This window comes from Zosterops lateralis (assembly GCF_965231275.1).
Source record: "Zosterops lateralis genome assembly, chromosome: 1".
In the NCBI taxonomy this organism is placed as follows: Eukaryota; Metazoa; Chordata; class Aves; order Passeriformes; family Zosteropidae; genus Zosterops; species Zosterops lateralis.
In genome coordinates this window covers 8,762,410-8,788,405 of record NC_139762.1, presented here as the reverse complement: position 1 = coordinate 8,788,405, position 25,996 = coordinate 8,762,410, and the positions used below count along the sequence as shown (strand labels likewise).

The window sequence follows — 25,996 nt, the reverse complement described above, 5'->3', positions numbered from 1 at the left end:
GCATAGGGAATGATATCAGTTAATATCAGTTAACTTTAGAATGAAAATAGTGATTAAAAAAAGAATATGAAGTAAAATTGAAGGAAAGTTAATCAAAATTATAGAAGTGTTTAAAAAGAATGAAAAGATGAATTGTCTTATTCTTCTCATCTATATTCTCAAAGGCTTCAATGTTGCAGATAATTTCAGACCAGAAGCTAAATTCACAGTGTGTAAACAATGAAAATTCAAATACTCTCTGCCAGCGCCACCAGCATATCTCTTAAGCACTGATGAATGATTTAAAAGAGCAGCTGCAAGTGATGGGAGCTGAAAGGGTCTGGCTCTGCACAAGTGAGATAATTGGCAACAGCCATCTCTGTGTACAGATTCCAGATCTCTTTATTTGCTAATCCATGAATTATTTATATATGCTGCATAAAGTTCATATGTTGGGGTGATATTATCAGCCTAATAAATAAAGACATGGGGAGTTCCGTGAATCGCTGCTCACAATTAAAATATTTCCCCATTTGTTTTTTCCAGCCGACGCTGTGGACAGATGTTCGTGCTGTTTGCTTTGGCAACCTTGTTGACATAAACATCAAACAGATTTATGCTGCTATTCACCCTCCCCAAGGCATTTAATTTTTTAATCAAATCTTTACTTCCTCAAATGTAAGTTGTCTTGTAAAATAATCAATCCTGGCTTGTTCTCAGGCAACCACTCTGATGGTGCTGCTTGTCTCTGCCCTGTGTGATACTGGTAATAAATTTCATGCTTACTTTATGTGGAGCAGAAATAAATCTGGTTGCTCTGAGGCAGCATCAGTTAGCAGTGACTAGAGGGCAAATGAACAAGAGATTTGGTCTTAATTCCACTACACAGAACAGGCCTGATGGGTTCTTCAGAAGGTTTCTGGACTGAATAATCATGGTCAGGTCCTCAGTCCATTCCATGGGATTTTGAGAGGTGCCTGCAGGCAGCAGTGGGAAGCTGGGCTGGTACTGACCAGCTCATCCAACTGTCTGTCCTGTGGCCACTGAAGGACATGGGGCCTTCAAGTCTGAGAGGATCCTCCCTTGCTGCTTCAGGAAATTTTGTCGCAAAAGTATTGACAAACACCCTCTAAATATAATTGAGCTTGCTGATGTAATTCTCTCTGGTGTCTTGCTCTTCTGGTAGGAGCAGCCTTTCAACTTGAAGCTGTATTGGCTGTCACTCCAATTTACACTTTTTTGGGATTGTTCCAATAATCTATTTTCTGTTAAGCATGGGTATTTCCATTTTAGTCATGTCTCCCCAGAAGCTCTCATCCAGTCAGATAAATTAGATTATTTTAACTCCCTTTTGTAGGACAAAGTTTCTTTTCATTTTATTCTTTGATGCAAGAGTGTTTTACATTCAGGTTCTTCTTCCTGAACAGAAATTACCAGAACTCTACCCCTGCTGTGAATGATGTCCTAATTGGTTTTGATAGGGAAACTGCTACTTGCCCATTCTATGGAAAATTCCTTGGCTGATCCATCCTAAAAGAGCATTCACCTTTTCCATGACCCCACAGCAGGTAGAGGCAGTTTGCAGACATCCAATGGTCATCATTCCATGCCCAGTCACCCACTGGCTCTGCTGAGGCATTTGTAACTTTTGAGCTTCAAACATACAAGACAAATTCTTGCCCTGAGTCACCACAAGCCTAATTTTTCTCTTTGTACTATTAATTTCTCCCAATCCAGCCCTGCAAGACATCCGACTTCTCTAGTATTTATCTCTGCCCTCTGATGATGCTTATCAGCTTTATGTCTTAACAAATCCCACCAGCTTCATCCAGCTTTGGATTCCCAGACTGCCAGGGAACAATCTGGGTAAGGTCATTCCCCACACCAGTTCCTAATGAACCCTGCTGCTGAGCTCCAATTAGCCTTTTATTCCTCTTCATCATAATCTACTTCCTGTTCGTTTTGCTGGTACTTAACCTTCGCTCACAGTCCTTTCACTAATCTCCCTCTTCTCCTTCTTAATTAATATCAGCCAATGAGGTGTCACATTGAGGGGGCTGACCATTTCCTCCCTTTCATGGGGCTTTGGCTGAGGTTTTGAAATAATGTATGTGGATGGATCTAAAGAGGAACGTGGGGAACATACAAACTCCAGGGCATGGAGCAGGGATATAACCACTGCAGTGATGAGACCAGCTGTGAAACGGAGGTGAATTAGGAGAATTTGTTTGCAGAGTTCATGAACCTGAGAGTGCACCCCTGGAGCTGCAAGTACCAGAGGCAGGAAGAAAAAACTCCAGTTCACATGGGGGGAACTGACTTCCCAAAAGCCCAGGGTATTTTTTTCTAGTATCCTGGTCCAATCTATGGAATCTAAACCTGCTCAACTCCCTCTTTTTTCCAAGTTCTGTTCTATTTGAATACCTCAATTTAACCTTTTTCAATTCAGTTTTAATCCAAGCTTTCTGCAAACTTTGGGAAGAGATGAATCCAAAAGTTAACATTTGTCCCTATTTTTAAAGTACAAGTTTCTTATTGGATTGGTACATGCTTGTGCCTTCCAATCCAAACCATTCCATGATTTTATGATATTCAAGGAAAAAAGGATAATTCCTTGGAACTACAGCATGAAAGAAAATACTCTCTCTCAGTGCCATTTACACCTCATTAACAGACTGAATAAAACCCAATTTCATATTTTCTGTTTATTTCATTAAAAACTTACTATAAATTGATTTAGATAATCTTAATTTATTCTCTTCCATAAGTAAAATTCTCTTGCAACAAAACAATGATTTCCGAGCTAATTAAGTAATAACTGGTGCTGGATATTAACTTAAAAAACACCACCAACAACCCATAAATACCATTGCTTCACAGTGTCTGGTTATTAAGCTGTTTTCCTCTCATGAGTTCTCAGGTTTTAATATACCCTTAATGTACTGGCTGCATTAATAAAGGGCTTAACAAGTACCATGCAAAGAGAAAACAAAAGGCAGCAATAAACCTTACAGCTGGTCCAGCTGGCAAACAAGGTGAAAGGAGCAGTTTTCCTCAGAGGAAGCTTTAAATCTTGCAGGATGGTAATATCTGTACTACCCACTGCAGAATAATGAGTTCATCCAAGGTTGCTCATACAGCTGGAAATGATGCACATGCACCCTGGACATGCAGGAGGCTTCTGCCTCATTTGTGAAGCTTCATTATTTGAAGCATCAGAGGAATCTTGTTGTCGTGGTCATTTATCTGCTGCGAGTAGAGCTCAGATAAAATTTTATATGTACAGAACGACCAAGTGACAAGAACCTTGGCTGGAAGTAGATGATATATCACCTTCCTCTGGGCAATGCCAGGGAGCTCATATTTACAAGCAAGAATCAAAATGAAAACAGGATCAAAAACATGTTAAAGCAAAGAACACATGGTGTTTTGCAGAATGGCGCCATTCCAAAGGGGAGAGGAGTTTTGCTTTAATTCCACAATATTTTTTCAGGCATTGAAAATGTGACATTTTCTATTAATTTTATTGTTAAATATTCATGCATATTAGTTTGGGCTTTTTTTTTTTTCACCTGCTTTTCTGTCACTGAGCATTTATGGGGAGTTCACAGCGCACATTAAAGATGTATAATAGAGTGAAATAGTTTTTAACATAAATGAGAGATCTGCTTAAAGGAAGAAAAAAATGTTCTGGAATATCCACAAAAGTCACAGTTTTAATTAATCTCAGGCTATAGAAATAACTAAAGCCATTTTAATTAGTCTCAAACTATAATGATAACCCAAACTATAACTCAAATTATAGTGATAACTGTATTGTTACTAGGAGATAGAAAAGAAGTTCTCTCCCAACTTCCAAACCAAGAATACTGTCCTCTCTTTTCCTGCAGAAAAAGCTCTGCTGGTACCCTCTGTTTTAGCAAAAGTGGGTTTTCATGCCAGCCTGCTGTTTTGCAGTTGTACAGCATGTGAGGGAGCAGGAATGAGCAGCCCCCATCCTGCCTTCACCCAGGGGATTTGTGACCCATGAACTGCGCACAAAGGACCTGAAGAGCCAGAGCCAACCTCGGCTGTTAAGTAAGAAAAGGAGTCAAGTGAATGCAAATGTGAATTATATAGTAATTATAATATAAATAGGGCCCAGAGATTAAGTCTGTGCATGCTTTCAAACAGCAGAATCTAATTTAGGCTTCATAAGCCTCAAGAAAAGTTCCAAAAGGTCACAGTTTGCCTGGAAGCGCTAATTACAGCCTCCCGCTACCGAGTACACAAGAACCCGGGGTTGTGGTAATCATCCTCGTGTGAGAAACCATTCTGGTCACAGCAGATAACACTCACCCAGTGACCTGAGATGTGAGCAAGCCCCGGGAATGCCTCCCAGGCCTCAGCACTCTGCTGTGCCCGTTTAGCATCCCACTGGGTGGGAGCCTGCAGGCACAAAGCTGGGGCACGCCTGGCTTCTGCCAGCCCTGAGCACACAGCAGGACACTCAGCTGTGCTTGAACATTATCTCTGTGTTTCTGATGCATCCTGGGCTTTGTTAGACAGGTATTGTGGGTGTTTTGGCCAGGATACCTGCCTTATGTGGTCACACAAGGATAGAACCTCTTGCGAGTTGCCTACCCTGTTCTACTGTCCTGGGTTGTAGTGTAGGATGTACACAAAGTATTTATTCTATCACCATCTTCATGAACTATTGAAAGCAGGTGGGGCAGTGTCTTCCCAGGCCCCCTTTCTTTGGGCTCTTCTGCTAATGGCCCATCAACACCTGGCCCATGACTCACAGGTAACTCCCTCCAGGGGTTATCTCTGTTCAATGGGCCATCAAGGACCCACTTCACAACTCATCATCCCATTGTGAGATGCTCCGCCCAGGGGGAGGAGCCAAGCATTCTCACCTGGATATAAGCTGGGATTTGGGACAGTGCAAGCAGCCCTTACCCACTGGATTCCCAGAGGACCAGAGGTCCCAGACCTTTCTACAGGATCACTGCTTTAGGAAGACCAGCTCATCTGGACTGCTTCCACCACCCTGCTCAGGTTGTATTCTGACTCTGTCAGTGGTCTTTTGTATTATTGCATTTGTTTTATTTTATTTTACCTTTTTTTTCCTTTCTTCTTATTAAGTTGTATTTCTGACTTGGAGCCTCTCACTTGTTTTGCTTTCAAACCATGACATCTACCTAGACAGACACCATTATGGTCAGACCCCCAGAGCACACAGTGACAAATATTGGCTTTCTGCCCCTTGCTGTAGACCCAGAACCCAGCCAAGGACAGCTCAGATGGTTCAGAAAACCCAAATGCCCCAAGACGTGCTCATCAAGAACCAAGTAGCAAAAATTTGTATTGAAGTATGTTATAGTACTTGGTGGGATTAAAAAAAAAAAACACATCTGGGTGAAATGATGAAAACCATTTCTTTTTTTTTTTTGAATGATAGAGAATATAGATACCATTCTACTCTGGAGTGCAGCAGTAATAGGCTGTAGACATTAGGTAGCCCATAAAAACATCCAAATGATGCTTGGGGTGGTTCTATGCAGGGACAGGAGTTGATTTTGATGATCCTTGTGGGTCCCTTCCAACTCAGGGTATTCTATGTTTTGATGATGATGAAATCCTCACTGAGGTTCCCTAAGACATTGAATTTAGATTGTCCATTCCCTTCCCCACCTCAGCCACTTGGTCCCATGCCAGCACATCCCACTCCCTTGTAAGATCAGAAATGTTTGTAAAATCATCCAGTAAAGCAGCAAAACAGCTTCTAGAACTTCTGACTGCAGCAAGGGAAAAAAACAATCTATTTAATTTTCACTCAGTTCAGTTCCTGGGCCCAGCTCAGAGTGAGCCTGTTTGTGGCACAGGCAGCAGATTGGTGAAAGAGCCCTTGAGGTGGACAGAGAATGGATCTGCACTGACTTTGTCTTCCAGTCCTCATGGACAGGCAGTGTTGTGTTCCTCTGAGATGTACTGAGGAAAAACACAGTAAGAAGCTTAGCAGGGACTTATTGCATTTCAGAGTAAGGTGAGGTAAGGCCCAGGGAGACGCAACCTATTGGGACAGAGGGTAGAAACAACCTTCCCCTGAGTTTCCTCCTCCCAGTCACCACCTGGCATTCACTGCTTATGGTGTCAACAGTAAAGAAAGTATTTAAAGTGAGCTCTCAGCCTTGCCTGAGGTCTCCAGAGCTATTGGTATGGCTAAATGGAGCTGTAGGCTCCAGCTGAAGCATGTCCCAGTAATAAAATCCAGGTATCAGCATTTCACATTTGTTTAAACCAAGGTGTGCCTACTGCACTTTTATATCCACAGGCTCCTGACTTGGTTAATAAACCCCATTTTCAGTGCTAATAGTTATTTCAGCATCCAATTAAGTCTCTTTAGGTCTCAACAACTTAATTTATCATGATATTTGCCAAAGGTCACCTGCCAAGCTCTGGCCCTCTTAGAAGGACCAGCTGCACTTAAGAAAGCATTTCCTTGAATTCCAGTAGGAAGTGAGCCTTTCTAAGGTGCTTTGCCTTTACCATGATGGGCAGTTTTATGACATTTTTAGCTGACACTAAATCCATATGCTTCAAAAATCTTGCCAGGCAGCAGGCTTTCTACCTAACTAAATTTAAGTAGGGATTAAATGAAGGTTTTTCTTCCCTGTGCATTTAATATTGTTTTCAGGCCCTGGAGTGAGAAATTTGTACCCACAACCACAAGCTTTCCCTAGTTATCTGCCAGAGATGCTCCAAGTCACCATGGAGTGGTTACTCAGGGAAGTTAAACAGGACCTTCAGCTTCTTCATCTCTCAAAAGCAGGAGTTTCTATTATTTTAATTTGTGCATTAGGGACAGAAAACTCTCCTAATGAAATATTACCCCAGTAGCACTTGAGAAGCAAATTGTTTCTCTGTCCAAACCCTTCTAAGAAGCTCAGTAGTTCCATATCACCCACAAGAAGCAACTAGCACACACACATGTCTGAGGACCCTCCAAGTGAAAAAAAGGCACAGGAAGATATTTCCCCTTGCAGCTGCATTGGATCTCTCAGATCCTGATACACTCACACTGCTGTGGAAACACATAATGACACATAATGATGGGCTTTAAGCCAAAATGGGTTGTTACATTTTTCATAACTGTTTTAGTGCTGCTATAACTCAAACCCCAATCCCTGGTTTGGGATCCCAAGAGATGCTGCCTGTCTCTAAAGGCACTGAGTGATGCTATGAGGGCACAGCAGGCTGGGCTTGCTGGAGCCCCATCCTGCAGCACACCCAGGGCTCCCCTGCTGCTGTGGGTGCCTCCAGCTGTGGCTGCAGGGAGTTAGGAGCATCCAGCCCCTGGGAGGACTGGCCCTGCACTCATTAAGGCCCGTGGTGTAATTACAGGCTCGTTATTGGATTGCTGCTGAGACGAGGCACCAGGCAGAGCTGAAATGTCTGTGGCCATGCCTTGTTAGCTCCTCACTCCAGCACCATTTAATCACTTTACATGCTGGTTCTGTCACAGGAGTGCTCCCCTGCATACTAATGGCTGGGTTTCTGGGCTAGGAAGGTTTCTCTGCAGTGAATAGACTGAAGATGCACCAAAGCTTTCAAAACCATTCTGGAAATTTATCCATCTAGGAGCCTCTGTGCCCCTTATTGTCACTGCACACCTGAGCATTGCAGTCAGTAATGGACTTTATTTCCATAACACCTCTGGGAAGCTGGAACCACATGACCTGCTTGAGTTGTCTAAAGGAGCTTGTGACAGCAGAAAAAAATCCAAATCCATGTGTCCTAACCAGCATTTGGCAGCTGGTTAGGACTTCTCAGGGCACTGTTACCAAATGTGTCCTTGAATTCTTCATGTTTGGATGTGGGTCAACAAATTAAAGCAACTGTTGTAAAAATCACCTGTTTATAAGTATATGTATCATAGGTGTCCACATCCAACTCAAGATTTAGAGAATCCAACAGTACTGTACAAAAAAAATGATTATTTTGTAATGGGAAGGGGAACAAAGGAAGCAATCCACCTGCTTTTTGCAGTTCTATTTGCCTAAATATGGAGCTGTTTTACAGTTCATAAATAGTCAAGGAAGAGCTAAGCTGTATATTTCCATTACGGCTTGCTCTGATGTTTACCTGAGCATAAGAGCTGCTAATTACAATTTGGTTCCAGGAATGTTATTGATGAGACTGTGACATGCAACGTTTCTATGTGATATTTAAGCTAGTACATGGGCAATGTGGAGAGGTTTAAAACACTGCTTTATAAACTTGTGCTTGGTGAATCATTGATTTACATCTGCTTGTCCATGGTTAGTAAAAATATCCTCGTCTCCAGATTTTCCATTGGTGTCCTGGGATGGCAGGTCTGGCCCAAATGGCACAGGTTAAAAGTTCTGATTAAATGAAGGAACTGAGGAAGATGTAGAAAGAGGTTCATTATTCTCCTGCCTGAAGGCATGAACCAAGCTCTTATTGCAGGAGCCGGGCAGACACGTCCCTGATGTGTACATTATTGCAAAAATCCTGAAGAGGGTTAATTATCCACCATCCACGATGGAGACAGGCTGCAGAAGGAGTCATATTTCTGGTCTGTTCCAGGAGTCAGGGCTGCTTTTCCTTGGAGCACTTTTTTGCAATATGAGGAAGGAAATGGGGGTCATGATACTTGGCTGCAGATGTGTCCATAGGCAAGCCATGAATTCTTGCTGTACCTCTGCTCCCCAAGCATGAAAATGATCTAGAGAAATCTTGCAAAAGGATTTTCATACCTCTCCTTAATTCAAATTAAAAACTAAGTGCAGTATTTATTTTGCCAACAATAAAACTTCTACTCCCTCCTCCTGTATCCTGATAAATATCAGTATAGGATTTCCTGAGATATTTAATAATATTAAGCTCTTTCTGCTGAAGGAGCCATAAATTGCTGCCAAAAATATCTCTGTGACATGGGCCCCTGATTTTGATGGAGGAACTGAAGAAAAATGTGATTTGATTCATTCACAGTCAAAGACAAATGTCATGATCTTCTGTCCTGAGACAGAAAGGATTCAGACACTTTTATTCACAAAGTAAGTCTTTATGAGTAGAACTCCTGTTTTTTTGATGAATGTTACATTCAAAATTTTCACAAGAGTGATATTTTAAGCGATTTTCATGGAAAAAAATTCCCCAAAACCACTTACAAAAAGTGCAGGTGAAACAGAAGTAGAATTCAGAAGTAGATGGGCAAAACAAAGCAAAATGTTACTTTGTTAGTGAAATTTTTCAACAAATCCATGTGATCTATTGATTTTAATTTAGCTCTTCTATGGCACACATTCATGTCTGTCTAAATCAGCTGGTAATCCCATGGGAGAATAAAATACTAGGAGATTTTCCAAAATATGTATCTCCTCAAAAAAGGTCAACATCTTTATGCAGTAATGACACACTAAGTGTAGCCACAATACTAGAAACGTTGCTTAGAATTTTATGTTTGCTGACATAAAGAAAAAAATAAAAAATCCTGGGGTTTAAATCTTGAGCTGAGTTATGGCAGTGATGCTGGAAGTTGGTGCTTCAAAGGTTTTTTCCACCCACCCAGCTGCTGGCTGAGCTTATCTCACATCTCACGCTGTTTGTGGGATGTGCAGCACATGAGGCAGCACTAATGACCCAGTTTTCTCACTTTTCTGACCACCTCCAGCCTCCATTAAAAGTTCTCTTGCCCAGGAGTGTTTTTTTTTTTTTTTTTGTTTTTTTTTTTTTTTTTTTTTTTTTTTTTTTTGTTTTTGTTTTTTTTTTTTTTGTTTTTTGTTTTTTGTTTTGTTTTGTTTTGTTTTGTTTTGTTTTTCTGTGCAGTTTAGAGTGTGATTTTTAGTAAAATGCCCATCTCAAGTTATTAAAAGAAAGAAGGAGAAATGCTAGTGAGCAGTCCCTGACTGGGGTTAGAGGGGTGGCACTGATCCAGGACACAAGCCTGGGCTTGGATCCTGGTCCCAACAAGCACAAATGCTTCTCCTAAAGCAGCTCTCCTCATAAAAGACTGATTTCTCTCAATGGCTTTCATGACTCAGACTCACCCACACTAAAAGTTTCTCTGTCTATTATAAACTCCAGAAGCGCCAAACATTTCAGACTTCTGGTTCTGTGTGGGCAGGAGCCTGTGTTGTGTCCACATCAGTGAGCAGAACCTGGGTACCTAAAAGGATTCCAAACTAGGGTTTTAGACCTCTCCACAATGGAAGGCTGAACCTTGTTAAATTGTGCTCAATATGGTGTTAAAATGTGTTTAAAAGCAAAGTCAGGACAACCTGCCACAAAGCACACCCAGATCATTTGATGAAATTTGGTAGTGAAAAATTTTACTGAACTCAGCAAAATTCTGGAAAATAAACCAAACGTGGAATAACAAAAGGACTTTTCAAGGCTCAGCATAAACATATTAAGTGAAAGCAGCAAGAGTTCCCATCTCCAGATGGTGTTTCCAAGTTTCACCAGGAGGGAGGAAAGAAGATAATTAAATTCTCAAGAACCAGTTTAAGGAGCTGAGAAGTTTATAGCTACCTGCTGCCTCCATAAAGAAACAACTTGCTGCACTTGTCTTTAAAACTCATAAAACCACAGACAGAATGAATGAATGTCCAATGGCATGAGAAACCTGACTCAGATCATCGCTGATTTGGTTGTGCTGCTCCTTCATTAGTATGAATCACTCTCAAAGGAGATCCTTAAATTGAAAAGTTTTTTCTAATCAGTGCTTTTGTACCACTTGTTATCCCTGAATGGGATTGAAACACGATTTTGTCTGGCAGGACGTAAGAGCAATAAATCCTATTTTTAAAGATTTCCCAGGCCTAGCAGAGCAGCTACAGATTTGTCATCACTGGCTTAGAGGACATACATGGGGAAGAGTAGAATATACCCAGAAAAATTCCTTTTGCACTTGTTCTTTAGGTATTTTATCAAGCACAGTTCAGTTACAAGAAAACATTTTGCTCCACAGCTGCAGAGTTGCCTGCTAGGAAAGGCAGAAATTACTTCATTTCTGTTACCTGTCATTAGTGATCTACAGCATCTAGGCTAAGCTACTGAAAACTACAGTGCCACAGAGGACAGTGCCAGAGAGGAGTCAAATCAGGTGACAATATTTTAACTTTTTTTTTTTTTTTCTGTGAAAAATCTGTTTTCTTCTCTCCAAAGAGGGAGACAGCTTTAAAGTCATTTGGTCTGCACAAGGCTGACAATAAAGGCTACCAGTCAGCCACAGACACAGCTTCCAGCAGAGATAATCTTCAAAGAGACAGGATAAACAATAGTGGTTTTATGGCATTTTAGAACAAAACCATCTTACTGTATCTGGAAGAAGAGGAAGGGCTATAGAAGAACATAGTTCCCTGCTCAGTTACTCTGCTGCCCCTCCTCAAAGTGAAAGCTGTTTCTTCCTAATTGGTCACTGAGTGAAGAATAACACACAGTGTAGTGGCCAAGGCACTTCTCTATCACCAGCAATCATGCCAAGCATAAGACAAATCATCCCTCAGTCCTTGTTACAGTCCTCTCCCCTCCAATTCTTTGTGACATCCCTAAAAATGATTAGTCCCCTCTTGATTAACCAATGATTATGGAGAACTTTAATTAGCAGGGTGGTAGGCATCCCATGAACAACACTGCCCTTCCCCCCATCACTTTCATTGTGTATTAAATGTCATTCATTAATTGCAGAGATGCATGCACAGGCCAGGGTCTTCCCCTCTACTCCTCTTGCCCCAGAGCCAGAAGGTATTAACCCTTTTTGGAGGAAATCACATCTCTCTGGGGCCAGGATGAACTTATGGATGAGGTCAGTTGATGGAGAAGGAGTAGCTTACGTAAAGGATGCTACAGTGCCACTGTCTGCAACATCAGGGACTCGAACTCCAGATTCCAGGAAACATTTGTCAGTTCTGAGAGTCCAACTGAAACTCTCTGTGATTCCACAGATTGTTTTTTAATGAGAGTGAAGACACTGCAGCCAAAGCACCTGAGTGTCAGAGTACCAATTATCCTGTGACAGCAAGGGCTGCTTCCCTTGCTTTGTCCATGAACAACCTCATTAGGAGTTGAGTTTTAATGGTGCTGGTGAGTTACACTGGGGAGAGAGAAAGAGTCACTGAGGACAAAGTGTGTTTATGTACAGAGGAAATACTAAAGCACTGCACAGTTGACACAGTGGTAGTAATTGATAGGGCTTCATCCCTCAGAGAAGGAGCTATCACCTGAAAATGGGCTTTAGTGCTTTACTGGCTCGTGTCATTCAGCCTTGCACACCCTTTGTGCTGAGTCCCACTCAAGAAACAGAAATAAATTGCTTCCCATAGCCAAAATTTGCAATTCCCTATCCCTTTCTCAATGAAATTGAAATTTACATCCCATTTCAAATGAGAAAAATCCATCCTCAATTAAATTTACGTATAAAACAGCAAACCACTTCCATCCAGTTTTTATTTCTGTTTATCTTAGAGGGAATCAGTGCAGGTGCCTGTGCTGGTTTATGAGACGAGGCAGAAGTGTAAACCCATATTTTATGGCAAAATCACAGTAGGAGTGACCTTGGTCAAGCAGATATTGCTTTTTCAACCATGTCTAGAGGAGATAATCTAACAGCAGCCTGCAAAGCACCATGTTTCCTTAGATCCTGCTACAGTAATTCAATCATGAGCATATAAAATTAGATGAAAAATAAGGTAACTAGCCTTCTGGGACTGCCTGATTGCAATAAATGTTGCCTCCTGACAGTAAGCATTACACTGCCCTCTTTCAAGAGAGGTTACCTTCTATTACAGCACTCTACTCTCATTTTAGCCCGTGCCAGGTAGCAATGCTGTTAAATGTATTCTGCAGGACAGCAAAAAAATCTTTTAAGGAAATTATATGTTGCCTTTAAAGCACCAAAAGGGGGTTAGAAAACTTCCAGCTCTTGACCTTCGGGATCAAATGAGTGATGCCAGACCTTTCTTGTTTTTTTGGGTTTTTTTAGGATAGATATTTGCCCTTGCCCTTGCCTTTCATTTAAGTATTATGGAGTATTTTATAAGCACTGATTGATTGTTCAAATCTTACAAACCTTGCCATCCATTGTAGAGAAGTTCAGCTGAGCCACAGTCATGTCTGTGGCTCTAAACTCAATGAAATTTGCAACAGAAGGTCACAAAGGAAGGGACAGAGTGAAACTGAAGTATGGTGGAAGTTATTTTCTGTCAGTACAGAAATTGTTTTCAAGCCATAAATATTTGTCCATGGATTTGTCCTGTGGACAGCTGAGAAAATACAAAATTTTGAAGTTATTACAGGCTCGATTACATTAAAATAATTTAAAATAGCTACCTCCAAAGTTACATATGGGGCTGACACAGGGTACACCAATGATCACTATGAACACACATTTTCATGTCACAGTCACAGAGTAGACAGCAAGACCTGAGCTCTGGGTGCTTTTATACATATTGATGCATTTTATACATATTATGGAGATTTATGTATTTTATACATATTTAGATTCAAATGTATGCATGTTAGACACATTATGGAGAAGAAAGCACTAAACAGCCACAAGTACTGTCTGCCACTGTCTGGTCTTGAGCATCAGCTCCAACTGTGGGGATTTTTTGGGGGGAAGCAGAGATGGAAACTCCTGGCAAAAGCCCTTGGGGAGCAAACATTGTAACACAAACTCCCGTTCACCCTGGTGGGCTTGCTCTGTCTGCCTGATCAACTACACGATCTGCAGGATCCCTTGATATATCCTCGTTCAAGGAGCTTTCCTTTTAATGTTTTATAAATGCATTCAAATAAATAAGATTTTCTGTTAATCTAAACTGTACTAGAGCATGAATGCTTGTGAGCAATAACCCAACACCCTGAGGAGCTGAGGCATGGCCAAGCTGTGGCTAAGGAGTCTGGGGAGCTGTGGAAAAGGAATTGTCCTGTTAGCGATCCAGGTGATTCTCCATGAAACCACAACACCTCTTTATATGACCAAAGTCTGACAGGATGATATTTTTATCCAGAAATCTGTACTTCATCCAGAACAGGGGTTTCCACTGACTTGGCTCACATCAGCTGCAACAGGAACCAAAAGGAGCTGTCCCTGCTGCAGGTGCACCCATAGCACACATCTGCAGTTAGATGCATCCTACATGAAAAACGCCAAAAAGAAATGGGGTTCCTGCAAACTGCTTGAAGGCAAATAGGTTGAAAGACCTCTCATCTTCAGTCATGTAAATAAGGAATAACTCCACCAAATGCAATGGACTGATATTTTTATAAAATCACTGGATTTGGAAATGCAAATTCTACCAAGATTTCTGTATTTTCTCATGTACGCATATTATTTTTTAAGGTGTCTGAATGGAGACACTGAGACGAGCTCTACAGATGAAGCTGTGCTGTATTTGTGCTACAGTGAGACTTGAGGATTTAATCCTGAATAATGAAAATCCAGACCAAGATATATTCAGCAGATGTAAATATATCTAACCCTAATGACCTTATAATTGAGTTATTGTTTACAGCAGCTGAGAATCAGAGCCATAGTTTATTATGCAAAATCATTATCTTGTGTACTGGATTAATGTACACACTAATAAAACTCATTAATCTCTTCAGGTATCACTGCAGGGTTTTGTGTCTGAGATATAATGTAATCAAAACCAAATCACCTCATAACTGTTGATAAGGCTCTTTAGAAACCTTAATCTTATTCACAAATGCTTCTAACTACAGTAAAACAATTATCTTGGTGCAAAAGAAATGGACACTCTCTCTGGTAGCTCCTGACAGCTGTTCTTGGAGGGAAAACAAGAAGAAAAATAAACAAAGTTTTTCTTTTAAAGGGAAGAACTTTGTAAATATAATATTTACTACAGAACTGGATGTTTATTGACAAATGACACTTCTCTGCAAATGTCTGCCACAACTATAAATTCAGATTTACAAGTAAGTCCATTAAATTAATTAGTCTATTGCCCTGTTAATGCTATTTTTCTGTACTGTGTTGCCAGATATTTCTTTAATACATCTAAATGCCTCTGACATGCAGCCCATCATTCCCTTCCAGGGGAAAAACATGTCTTTACAGTTTTCCTAGTCCAGGTATTTTACTTTATACTGTGGTAACCATTCTACTTCTCCACTTTATTTGATTATTTTCCATTTTACCATCTCAAATATTTCTTCTTTACCCTTGGTGTTCACCGCAAACAGTGGCAGCAGGGGATACTTGGCAGTCAGAGAAGGAGCAGCCCCTGCATCACCACAGGACCCCTGATGTCCCCCTGACATGGGCACCAGTGTCTCAGATTGCTCAGAGCCCCATCCTACCCAGTCTTGAACACTTCCAGGGATGGGGCATCCATAACTTTTCTGGGCAACCTGTTCCAAGGCATCATCATGCTCACAATAAAGAATTCCTTCCTAATATCCCTTCAAAACCTACTCACTTCTCTCCTGAGCTGTTGAAAATATGGAATTTCTTGTTGGCTTGATGCTTTTCAAGCCTTTTTTCAGAGGACATGCAGCCATTTGAGTACCTTCAATCCTAGGAGCAGATGACTGGTGTACATGCATTTTGTGTGCAATTTTGGATAATTAAGCAGAATTAAATTATACAGGATTAAGTTTTGTGGAGTTCTGCATTTAACAGAGCTGGAGAAAACTTCAATGACTCTTCTCCTGAAATGCATCCTCAGCCTCTGGGGTACTCTCAGGCATTTTCAAAACAGGACATCCCTGTTGGACCTGGAGATTATGCCAAGTTAAAGCAGATCTATGATGAATGAGTGGGGAAGCACCAGATATTCTGTACTCACATTGTCCATTAGGCACATTTCTGTAAGCTGCCTTTTCCTGGCAAATTGTCTTCTCGTTGTAACTTACTTTAAATCCCTCTGTTCCCAATAATGGTTGATGTATCTGGAATTTAGTCCCAGTCACCCACAGTCAACCAACCCCACCTTGCCAGTTTCTCATAAATCTTCTGATGTTTTATACCTCCAGGATTTGCTGTTACTTTCTTTAAGGATGCTTGTGGTGGGTAGAGGAATCTACCTCTACCTTCTGTGCATGCATGCACAGGGAAAGGTTGTAAACATTTGCTTTCTAGCTACAAGGAAAAATACAAGAGAAAATAAAAATGTCAAGAATAAAGCCTTAAAAGCAATGTGACCCAGATATTCATGGCCAGCCTTTTAAGCTGACCACAGGTAGATAGGATGTCTGAAGGCATCAGTGCTGGCTCTAAATCCTGCCCCTGAGGCACAACAACTGCAGTGACAGAACCCAACACATACCTTCACATGTCAGGAGGAAATATTCCAGATTGTGGCTGAAGGAGGCACTGAAATAAGTACAGTTTTCAATCAGATCACAGGACAGGCACCTCCTGTTGAAGTTCCCATTTGTGCTTGCACTGAAAAAGTTAATACAATTCCATGAAGGTCACTGAGCAAATGTTATTTGAAAGCAACATTACTTGAACCTTTCTTTAGAACAGGAATATAAATCTAATGTGTCCAACATTAGTAAGAGACAAAGTATTTCCATTTGGTTGAGTTTAAATAGCAGTAATGGATTTTTTTTCTCCCTCCTGCTTGGATAGAGAATATATAAATGGATACTGATGTCATTTTGCAAGGTCAGGTGGTTATGCAGGAAGGTAGAGTTTTTAAAAGAAAATGATGGTTGCAATTCCACAAGAGGAAGTCATCATTTGGTGGATGAAGGCATGAAACAAAGGAGCAACATTTCAACACTTATTTATATTATAACAGAAAATGAAGAGCTGGAATTGCTTTCTCTGTTTCTCTTTGGTTGCATCAGTGGTCTGATTTGCTGGCTGCTGCCCCAGAAGCCAAAACCCTTTTTACAGGTTCTGCTCTTATAACCCTCAAGTAGAAAGGAAAGATTATATTTAGGGATCTTTTATTGAAGGTAATGTGACCTGTCCATTTGCTCACAGGTTTGCTGCTAAGAGTCCACTGAATGTTGAAGAATTACAGATTATTAGCAAATATTAATAGAGAGCATTTTGCCCCACTAGAGCATTTTAAAACTTCAAGAATATTAACCCAGAGATCTTTCCAGTATTACTGTAAAGCAGATGAGTGGTTTTTGCTACCATTTCAAGACATGAGGCTGAGCAACATTTTTAGGATCACAGAGACTGAAATGAGTAGATCATGGCCTCAGATTTTATCTCTGACTATAATCCTAATTAAATCTACTAAATCAAACACAGAAAGGAGGAAAAAAAAAACCCTAAACAGGACTTTATCTGCTCTTTCTCTGTTGTCTGTGTGGGGAGATGAGGCTGATGAGGCACCAGGGTGAGATAGATGCTGACAAGGAAGGGTGAGGGGTGCTTTCACTCATGCCAGCAGCTCTTGAACTGTGCCTGTACTCTGTTTTTAGAGTGAGGTTTTCTTCTCAATTCAATAGAAATGAAGGGTTAATATAATTTTTAAAAAATTCTTCAAGGAAATAAACACCCTCAAAAAACTGTAGAGTGCAGTGAACAGACATATGGGTCTGGAAAGGGAAAAAAATAAAATTCAATCACAGGTGATTTACTTTGCTCTAGTTTCCTTCCCACTGAGGAAAAAAAAAGGTATGATGCCATATGAGAGAAGGAAAATGTCCTGACTGTCCCTTATCCACTGGTGCCTTCACCAGCTCTGCCCTTCATGGCAGATGTGATGGCAGCAGGGTGACTGAGAAGAAAAACAGGACAAATGGAATAACGATTTAAATGTTTATTTAAAAGTTTGTTTCCTCCTCTTTGTAATTTGCTTCCACAATATTTCATTATAGCAACTATATCTATAGCTCTATAGCTTGCTGTAAAACTAGACTTTTATTCATCACAAAATTAGGGATGATGTTTAAATCTTCTGGAACTGCAGAAAAAGGTTGCAAGCATAAAATATTGGTAATTCTTTTCAGTTTCATGAAGAGGTGAGCTATTATCAAATTTCTCAAAACCTCTATTGAAAAGTATAGAGAGAGTTTATACCATTAGTATATATATATTTCTGAATTCCCTCAAGTGATAAGCATCTCTGTTGGAAAGTTTTTGACAGTCAATCTTGAGACAAATTCAAAATTTGCATTAATATGAGAAAATTGCTAAATGTAAAACATTTTCAAGTGTCAGGTATTTTGTTCATTGTGGTTACACTGTTCTGTCTTTTCCAGTCACATACTGAAAGATCTTTCAATTAAAGAAAAAAACCTGAAGAAACTCTTTCAACTGCAATTTCTTATCATTCGTATAAAACTGAAGAAGTGGGAAATTCTATATATGGAGTTAGTAAAGCACATACCTGTATAAATGTCTCCTCCTTGGTGAATCTTCTGTGCTATGGAAATAACTGGAGGGGAAAACCAAAAGTAAATTGCACCATTAGAAGGTATTTAGAAGTACCTCATGCAACAACATCTTCACTCATATTGGCATTTTCATGATCTTATAGAAGCAAGAAAAGTTTAAACTGAATTAGAAAAAGATACAGAGGGACACATCACTGAGAGGCTCAAGAAAGTCCATTGCAGACTGCACGGCAATTAAAACAAGCAGAAAAATGTTGGGTCCTCCACTAGTTATGTCAGTAGATCAAAAAGGATCAAATGATGAAGTAGATGACATCCAACTCTTCACCTCAAGATTCATGGCAGGGAGCTGGAACTGGGTGATTTTCCTCTTCCAGCCATTCTGTGATTCTGTTTCTATGATTTTGCCTTGTTCTGAAGTTATTGGTAATTGAGAGCACTCAAAATACTGAAGAAGCACTGTGCTCTTAATGAAAACCCAAAGTTTGTTATGTTCCAGGGACTATTTACTCAACTGTTCAGTGACTTTAAGTGACGGAGAGCTGAGAACCTTGAAACCTCATACCCACATGAAAATGTGTCTGGAACAGAATCTGTTATTTGATTCCAGAAAGCTGTCTAAATATTTCCTTATGTAATTTCTTGAAGGGTATTTGAAAAAGTGAATGTTTATTTTACAAGCATAAAGAGCAAGTGTGACGAAGGGTGGGTTTGTTTCTCTTGTTTATATATATATATTTATTTTTTCTAATTTTAACTAAATACTTTGGTTTTTTGGTTTTTGGTTTTTTTGCTCACTGCATTGGTATTTTTGCTGGTCAAGAAAGGATTCTTTCCAAAACTGAATAAGTGGTTGATGAAAACAAGCTTCTTCCCTACAGAGGTTAATATCAGAAGTTGCAGCAGGAGTAATTACTCTTCTGCACATAAAGTCACAGAAAGAGAGATTTGAACTGTACAGATTAATCAAAATTACAAAAGATACGTGTAGTGGTGTCAGAGGATAAGTCAAAATAGAGACAGCTTCTCCTGCTTCTTATCCCCACCTCCTCATGCTCACAGATTTCAGTGCATACACAACACCTTTGTAACTGACCCAGAGCCCGGGGCTGAACAAAGGAAATCTGATTTGTCAGGCCAAAGTTTACTTACATTTTCTGCCTCTTTTCATCATATGCCAGTATCTTTGTCACATCCCAATCTCCAGATGTAATAGCCTGTAAGTCATCATTGCTGCTGTTGGGCTGCCAGAAAGAAAAGAGAAGTGGATTTCTTTGCTGTTAAAGCTTCTGAAAAAGAGAGCTCTTATGCCTCCATTGCCCACAGAAAATAAACCAAACACCTAGAATTTCCACCACCACACCTGCCATCTCTGTGAGTCTGCAGGCATAGAAATAATAGAGAGTCAGAATCATCTTAACCATGACTCCACTGAAGATAATGAGGTGAATTCAGCACAGGGCAACTTCAAACACCTTCCCCTAATCCAGTGTGCCTTCATGCTTCTATTTAATCCTTTATGGCAGGGTGGAGATTTACTTATCTACACCTAAGGTGGCATTAAGAAAACCAAACCAAAACAATAATAATGTTTGGAAAGAGACACTCAACTGACCTTTTTCTTCTAAGTATTTAATTTAGAAATTCACATTACCTTATGTCCAAATAAAGCATCATTGGAGGTTTTCTTCTATCCACAAGACTTTTTTTACATCTGCACCTCCCCATCTCACTGCTGCAAGCACAGCCAGCACTTTTTATTGCTGTCTGCCTCAGGTGAGACCCAAAAGAGCAGCAGTGAGTCACCTGTGATGATGACATGGCGATGTGGTAGAAATGTCCACGTCCTCCCTGGGGAATGGCCCGGACGAAGAAAAACTTCCGACCGTCCCTGGAAAACACGGGCTCTTCATTCTGTACAAGCAGCAAAATTAAGGGGTGCATTAGTGTTAATTGGTCGTATTTAGCACTCCGATGCCCTGTAAAATTAATTCACAGCAAAATAGAAAGTTTTTTTCTGCTCTTTGGCAGCAAACTGAGGCAAACAAAGAGCCTGCTGAAAACTGAGGGAGCTTTGAGCATTATTGCTTCTTGCTCTTGGGAAAGCAGACACCTTTCAGCTTCTGGGAGGACAGGCAGCAAGGGGAGTTCCTCGGCTATAAAGTCAATTCCCATTTGCAAAGCCAAAGTGCACATGTGCAGCTGACTGCTCAGGGCACTTGGAGCCTGTAGAACTGGTGTCACAAACCCTGTTTACCCTGCTGGAAGAAACTCTCTGTTCCTGTCCTAAAGGAAACACAACTGAACAGCATCTAACTTCTGTCTTTTTCTGCTGTCTTACAAATGCTTATCTCACTGAATTATTTATGAAGGAGAGGATCTCCTGCAGAACTCCTTTTGACACAGAGCTCCTGAGTGAACGAGGTGATTGACTTTTATTGGGTGACTGGAACTTTCACCTAGAGATAGAAGAGACTCAGTGGAAGGAAAATCAACACCACACATGAGAAGCAAGCATCTCCTGAAAGGGAGTCTTCTTTTTGGGGACAAGAACCCTGAGAAATCTCCACGACATGATATGGTTGAACAGCAGATTACCAGGGAAGGCAGAAGGATGGTCCTGTGGTAGGACATTGTACAACAGGACTGGCTACATGAAGCTAACTCTAAGCCTCAACTGGAGTGAATAATGAACTGAACCTCTGCTGAAGCTGTCCTGTGATATCAGGATTTTCTGTGGCTGGATGAGCCTTTCCTTGGCCAAGCTTTGTGAACCTTTCTTTATCCAGGGCAATCAACAAGGAGATTGTTGCCAGCCTATTCTGGGCCCTCTGCAGTTCAGTGTTAATCAAACCCCTTGGCACATGCCAAGACATCAGACTGAACCAGCAGGAACCTGATTGTACAGGGAGACTTATGGCACAGCCAAGGAATAGACATTTTTATTTCCCATAAGCTAACACATTATTCTTACTCTATGTTCCTTTGCTCCTTTGTTCTTTACTGATTAATTATTTTCTGCTCTTTATCAGATTTGTCAGTGCTCTATTAGGTGTTCAAACTGTTCTTTTGCCTTTTATTTTCCCCTGCTTAGGTTTTCAGTGTATTTTAAAATGTGCCCATTTGCAGCTTGTTGCAGCTCTATGAAATAATGGTTTCATTTGTTTCTGACATTGTTCTGGAACTTGAAACACGAAACTCTATATTATTTCCAAATGTCTTTCCTGACAGGACAAACCTCATTGAATAATGACTGTGATAGCTCAGGCAAAGCTTCTGCTCGACAGGTTTTCCTTTCCTGAGGTAGGTAGCAATGAGTTCACCCTCCATTTCTATATCTGTGCCTTCTGCATTATATATTCCAGCAATGTGTCTCTGCCAGCCAGAGCAGGCATTGTGCTGATGAGTTTGAGGTTCATTCAGAGCTACAGAGGAAGGAGGTTTGTGGCACAGGTGACAGATGTGAGCTTTTAGCACTGGGCTGATGATACAAGGCAGTCTGTTTGCATGTTCCATTGCTGGAAAGGCAACACAGGAATGCAGTCCAAACTTTGTGGCAGAGATGATGACTTACCCAGGTAGTGAATGGGGACACAGACTGAAATTCTCTTGAAACAGGATTTTATAATTTAGGGAGCTACAATGGGCACATAATTAAAATATTCTGCACGTGATATGAGCTGTCTGAGCCTTTTGTCAACTATTGTTGACTGAATCCCACAATAATAGAACAGAACAGCCCTCCTTGAAAATCACAGATCAGTTTAGTGCCAGTAGAAGACAATCCTTTTACTCTGCAGCAGGTATGGAATGTTTGAAAGTTTGATTTATGGTGAGTTTGAATTTATGGAAGGTTAGTGGACACAGAAGTACAGCTCCACCAAAACCACCCACACATTAACATGGGTCAAACAATCAGCACATTTCATCACCACCCATTGCAGCTCCAAACTGGTTTGTCTGTGCTCAACACACTCCCAGCTCCTGTTCTGCTGTAGTGTCTCACATGCTCTTGGCTGGGCTCCACACACTTCCTCACAGAAATCACTGGTAAAGCAGATTCTTTGCATATTGATTTTATTACTGACTGAGAGTTTTACTTTCACAAGAATTATGATTTTCTGGTCCATCCTCAGGTTTTAAAAAGGAAACAAATTAATCCAGTTGATTCTCTGATGCATTTTCCCTTCCTCAGCAGTCTCCTGCCCTCTCTGTCTGATCCACCTTTGCCCAGATCCCAGGATTAATGATTTTGCTGTTCTGGCAATTATTCTTTCAGTGAAATGCCCCAATACTTTCTGTGTCACAGGCCCATAGCTCTGATAAACAGATGGGGGTGACTGCTAAAAGAATGAATTCTCTTAATCCCTTGCATATTGGTGAACACTTTTTTTAAATCCAACAAAAACACCCAACGTGCATTGACTGTAATGGGACAATGCAGTCACCTCTCTTTAGGGCACAGGGAGAAGATGTTTTTCCATCTCCTGACACACTCAGGCCCTGGGGCAATGCTGAGCTTCATCCTCATCCTTGTCCTTATCCTCATCTGTGTCTGAATGCACCACACCTTTGGCCATCTCTGCAGCCAGGACAGCTGCACCAAAATCAGGGTCAACAACTGGAGAGTGTTGGAGTCCAGGACATCCCCTTGGATGACCTGAGACCTGGGAAAGAGAATTTGAGCCCTGGACAGGGGGGTGTAGAACCGGCCCAGGGGGGTTGGAAACCTTGGCACAGAGCCCAGGAAGACACTGAGTTTGATCTTAGCCCATGGGAAAAACTTCCAGCATTAGGAGAGGAATTGCAAATCACCAGGAAGTGAAAATAGTAGTATAACACAGTAGAACATACAAAATTCAGTAGTTTTAAGATTCTTAGAATAGAGGTAAATGGGGGACAAGATGGTGGAATTTGGGTGGTACCTCGTGTCCCTCTCCTTCTTCCTCGTCCTCCATCTTCTGGGGTGGTGATGAAATAAGATAGTTAGAGTGGATTGGGTCAAAGCAGAAGTGACCCTCTTAGTGTAAGCACTAGGCATTGGTGTGAAATAGTAAATATCCTATACGTAATTATCTGTATAAATGTAAGGTGACGTCCCATCGGTGGGCAGTCGCCTCGTGTCCCAGCCGCTGTCCGGACCTCGGCTGGGAGCGGAGAAAAACTTTGTGATATCAAATAATAAACAACTCGAGAAACCAGAAAGCAAGGCCTTGAAGACTCTGCTTCTTTGTACCAACGCGACTCGGGGCTTTTAGAGGGCCAAGGACTTTAAACAACTTGAATCTCGGGTGAGAAAACCAACCCGAGAGAGAGGATCCCATATCTCTGGGCACAGATCCCCTCCACTGGGTGAAGTGTCAACTCTTAATTCAAGCATCAAAAATAATTGTTTATAGCCAGGAGCTGCTTTTTTATCTCTGGTAGATGAGTTTGCATATTTGAGTTATGGAGCTCTGGGTCCCATTTCTGCTGCATCCTTTGTCTTTAGGCCACAATTAGGTCAGTTATGGGGTAATTGCTTAGCAAAAGGGCTTTACAGAATGAAAAAGTGTGTCCTGTTTGCAAGTTCCTCTGAACTCTGTTGTCATTTTAAAAATCTCTTTTCACACCTCCCGTTAACTACATATAAGAATCATTACTGGGTTATCATTAAAGTAAGGGAGCAGTGAAAGAAAAATAGTGCCAGGTTTTCAGCATCTCCACCTTTGGAGAGAGTGAGTCTTTAGCTTCAGACTGAGGTCATCTGAAACACTGGGGAAATAGAAGGACTGGAAAGAAAAATGCAAATCAAAGAAACTGTTATCAGGGGAGGACAGCCAGCCCACACAGGCAGTTTTGGAGGTTATAGGGCTCTAAACAATTTTATGGTAATCTCCTGGTCCTGCCAACGTCAATGTCAAAGACTGCAGCCTTTGATGGAGTTGTAATTGCACCCTGGTTTATAATTATTTTTTTTTTCAGGCCACATTTACAATTAAATATATAAACCAATTAAAATGCCAGTAAAGTTTATCTTAGCAGGTGCTCAGAAATTGGCTGATTTCTCCCTTGCTGACTCATTGCCTGTATATGACCATCCCCATTACTATTGGAAAATGGTTTCTTCACAAAAATTGAAACTAAATAGCTTACAGCTATAATTAGTGTTTCAAACAGTTTTTGTTTCACATAGCAAAACTGTGAGTGAAGTTCAGTCTGGCTCTTATGCTCAGAGGTGCACAAGCAGGTATATAAACAAAAAAGTGTAAACTTCCAGAGTCTCTGGACAGTTTTAGTGAACCTTGCCACCTCATCTGACAGAGAGTGACAGAAACTTTCTAGAAAATCCTGTGTAAATACTGTGTATTTCTCATTAAGTAGTCTCTTTAAGTCTCATTACTCTTTAAGTACTTTTTCCCATTTTTTTAGCTGCACAGGAGTGGCTGCATTATTTCTCTTTGTCTGTGTTGGAGAGAGGCCTCCAAAGGTTTTGGACTTGCATAAAATGTATTTATGAACTTAAGCACAGAAGGAAATGTGAGATTGTTTACTATGACCTTCCATAGACAGACTTTTAAATGCCATTCAGTCACCAAACTACAACAACAAAATTCAAATCCCTGGCTTGTATGCTTTATCTCAGAACTCCCAGGACTTCAGACAGCTGAAAAAAGTCAACCTTGTCATCCTTGGAGACCCCCTCATGTCCCTGGTGAGAATCTTCTTGTCTCCTACTGCCAGCTGACTGTTCCTATTTGAGTATCCCTTAAATTCCCAGGAAAAAGGAAAACCTGTGCATGATTTCAAACCATGCATACAGAGAATTTGAAGGAGTATTTTAAAGAACAAGGCAAGCGGTTGGATTCCTTGGTCCTACTGATTTAAAAAGAGCTCAAAAGGAGCTCTTCGGGGTGGGCTGAGTCCTGCCCAGGATCCCTTGACTGTGTGACCCCACTGCCACCATCCTGGCTGTCCCAGAGGGGACAGGGCACCTGGCTCATGTGCAAATACTTGTATCAAAATGTCTCAACCAAAGAGTCATCATCCTGAGCCCAGCCACACTCCTGAGCTCCTGCAGCAGCTGCCTGATGTGCAGTTCATCTCCTTCTTGAAGAGATTAGTGGACCCAAACTAGCATTTAACATTTGCACATCATCCTCACTGTCAGGCACACATGCCATGAAAATACCTTTCCAGTTATCTAGATAAATGTGTCATCAAAAAAAAGGCAAATGTAGAAAATACAATTATCCCAGTAATCATATTCAGCCAAAACTAGAATTTTAAGTAATTTTGTTGTCAGAAGTAGAGGCAAAAGAGCGATATAATTCTTCAGACTCTCACAAAAGCTTTTGAAGGATGCCATCAAATGTCTCCAAAGTCCATAGAAAATGTTATTTTAGTTTAGCACTGAGATGTCTGACTCATTTGGCTGTAATGAACATCCTTCTCTAATATCAAACTAAGTGTGTGCTCTCAAACTAAGTGTATACTTTTTGGAGATGTAGTAAAACAAAATGTATTTCCTTGGAGCAGGCCCATTAGAGACTGACAGACCATTTACTTCAGATATTGAGGATAAAGCACCATCTTTTAATGCCTGCCCATGTGGTAGGTGACTAAATAACCAGAGTAGTGTAAAAACACAAGTTCCATTGTACTGTATTAATAATATAAAACACAGATTCTATTATAC

At 40.8% G+C, this 25,996-nt stretch overlaps 1 protein-coding gene across 3 annotated transcripts in view; it reads right to left on the bottom strand.

Moving 5' to 3' along the window:
• The window catches only part of DPP6 (dipeptidyl peptidase like 6), a 399,855-nt gene that overhangs the window by 19,013 nt on the left and 354,846 nt on the right, over positions 1 to 25,996 (bottom strand). For all 3 annotated transcript variants that reach the window (XM_083881406.1, XM_083881408.1, XM_083881407.1), the window contains exons 13-16: positions 20,125 to 20,232; positions 19,471 to 19,562; positions 18,312 to 18,359; positions 16,281 to 16,399 (exon numbers count right to left, since the gene is read on the bottom strand). In XM_083881406.1, the coding sequence (XP_083737532.1) occupies positions 16,281 to 16,399; positions 18,312 to 18,359; positions 19,471 to 19,562; positions 20,125 to 20,232 (367 nt within the window). The remainder of the gene's footprint in view (positions 1 to 16,280; positions 16,400 to 18,311; positions 18,360 to 19,470; positions 19,563 to 20,124; positions 20,233 to 25,996) is intronic.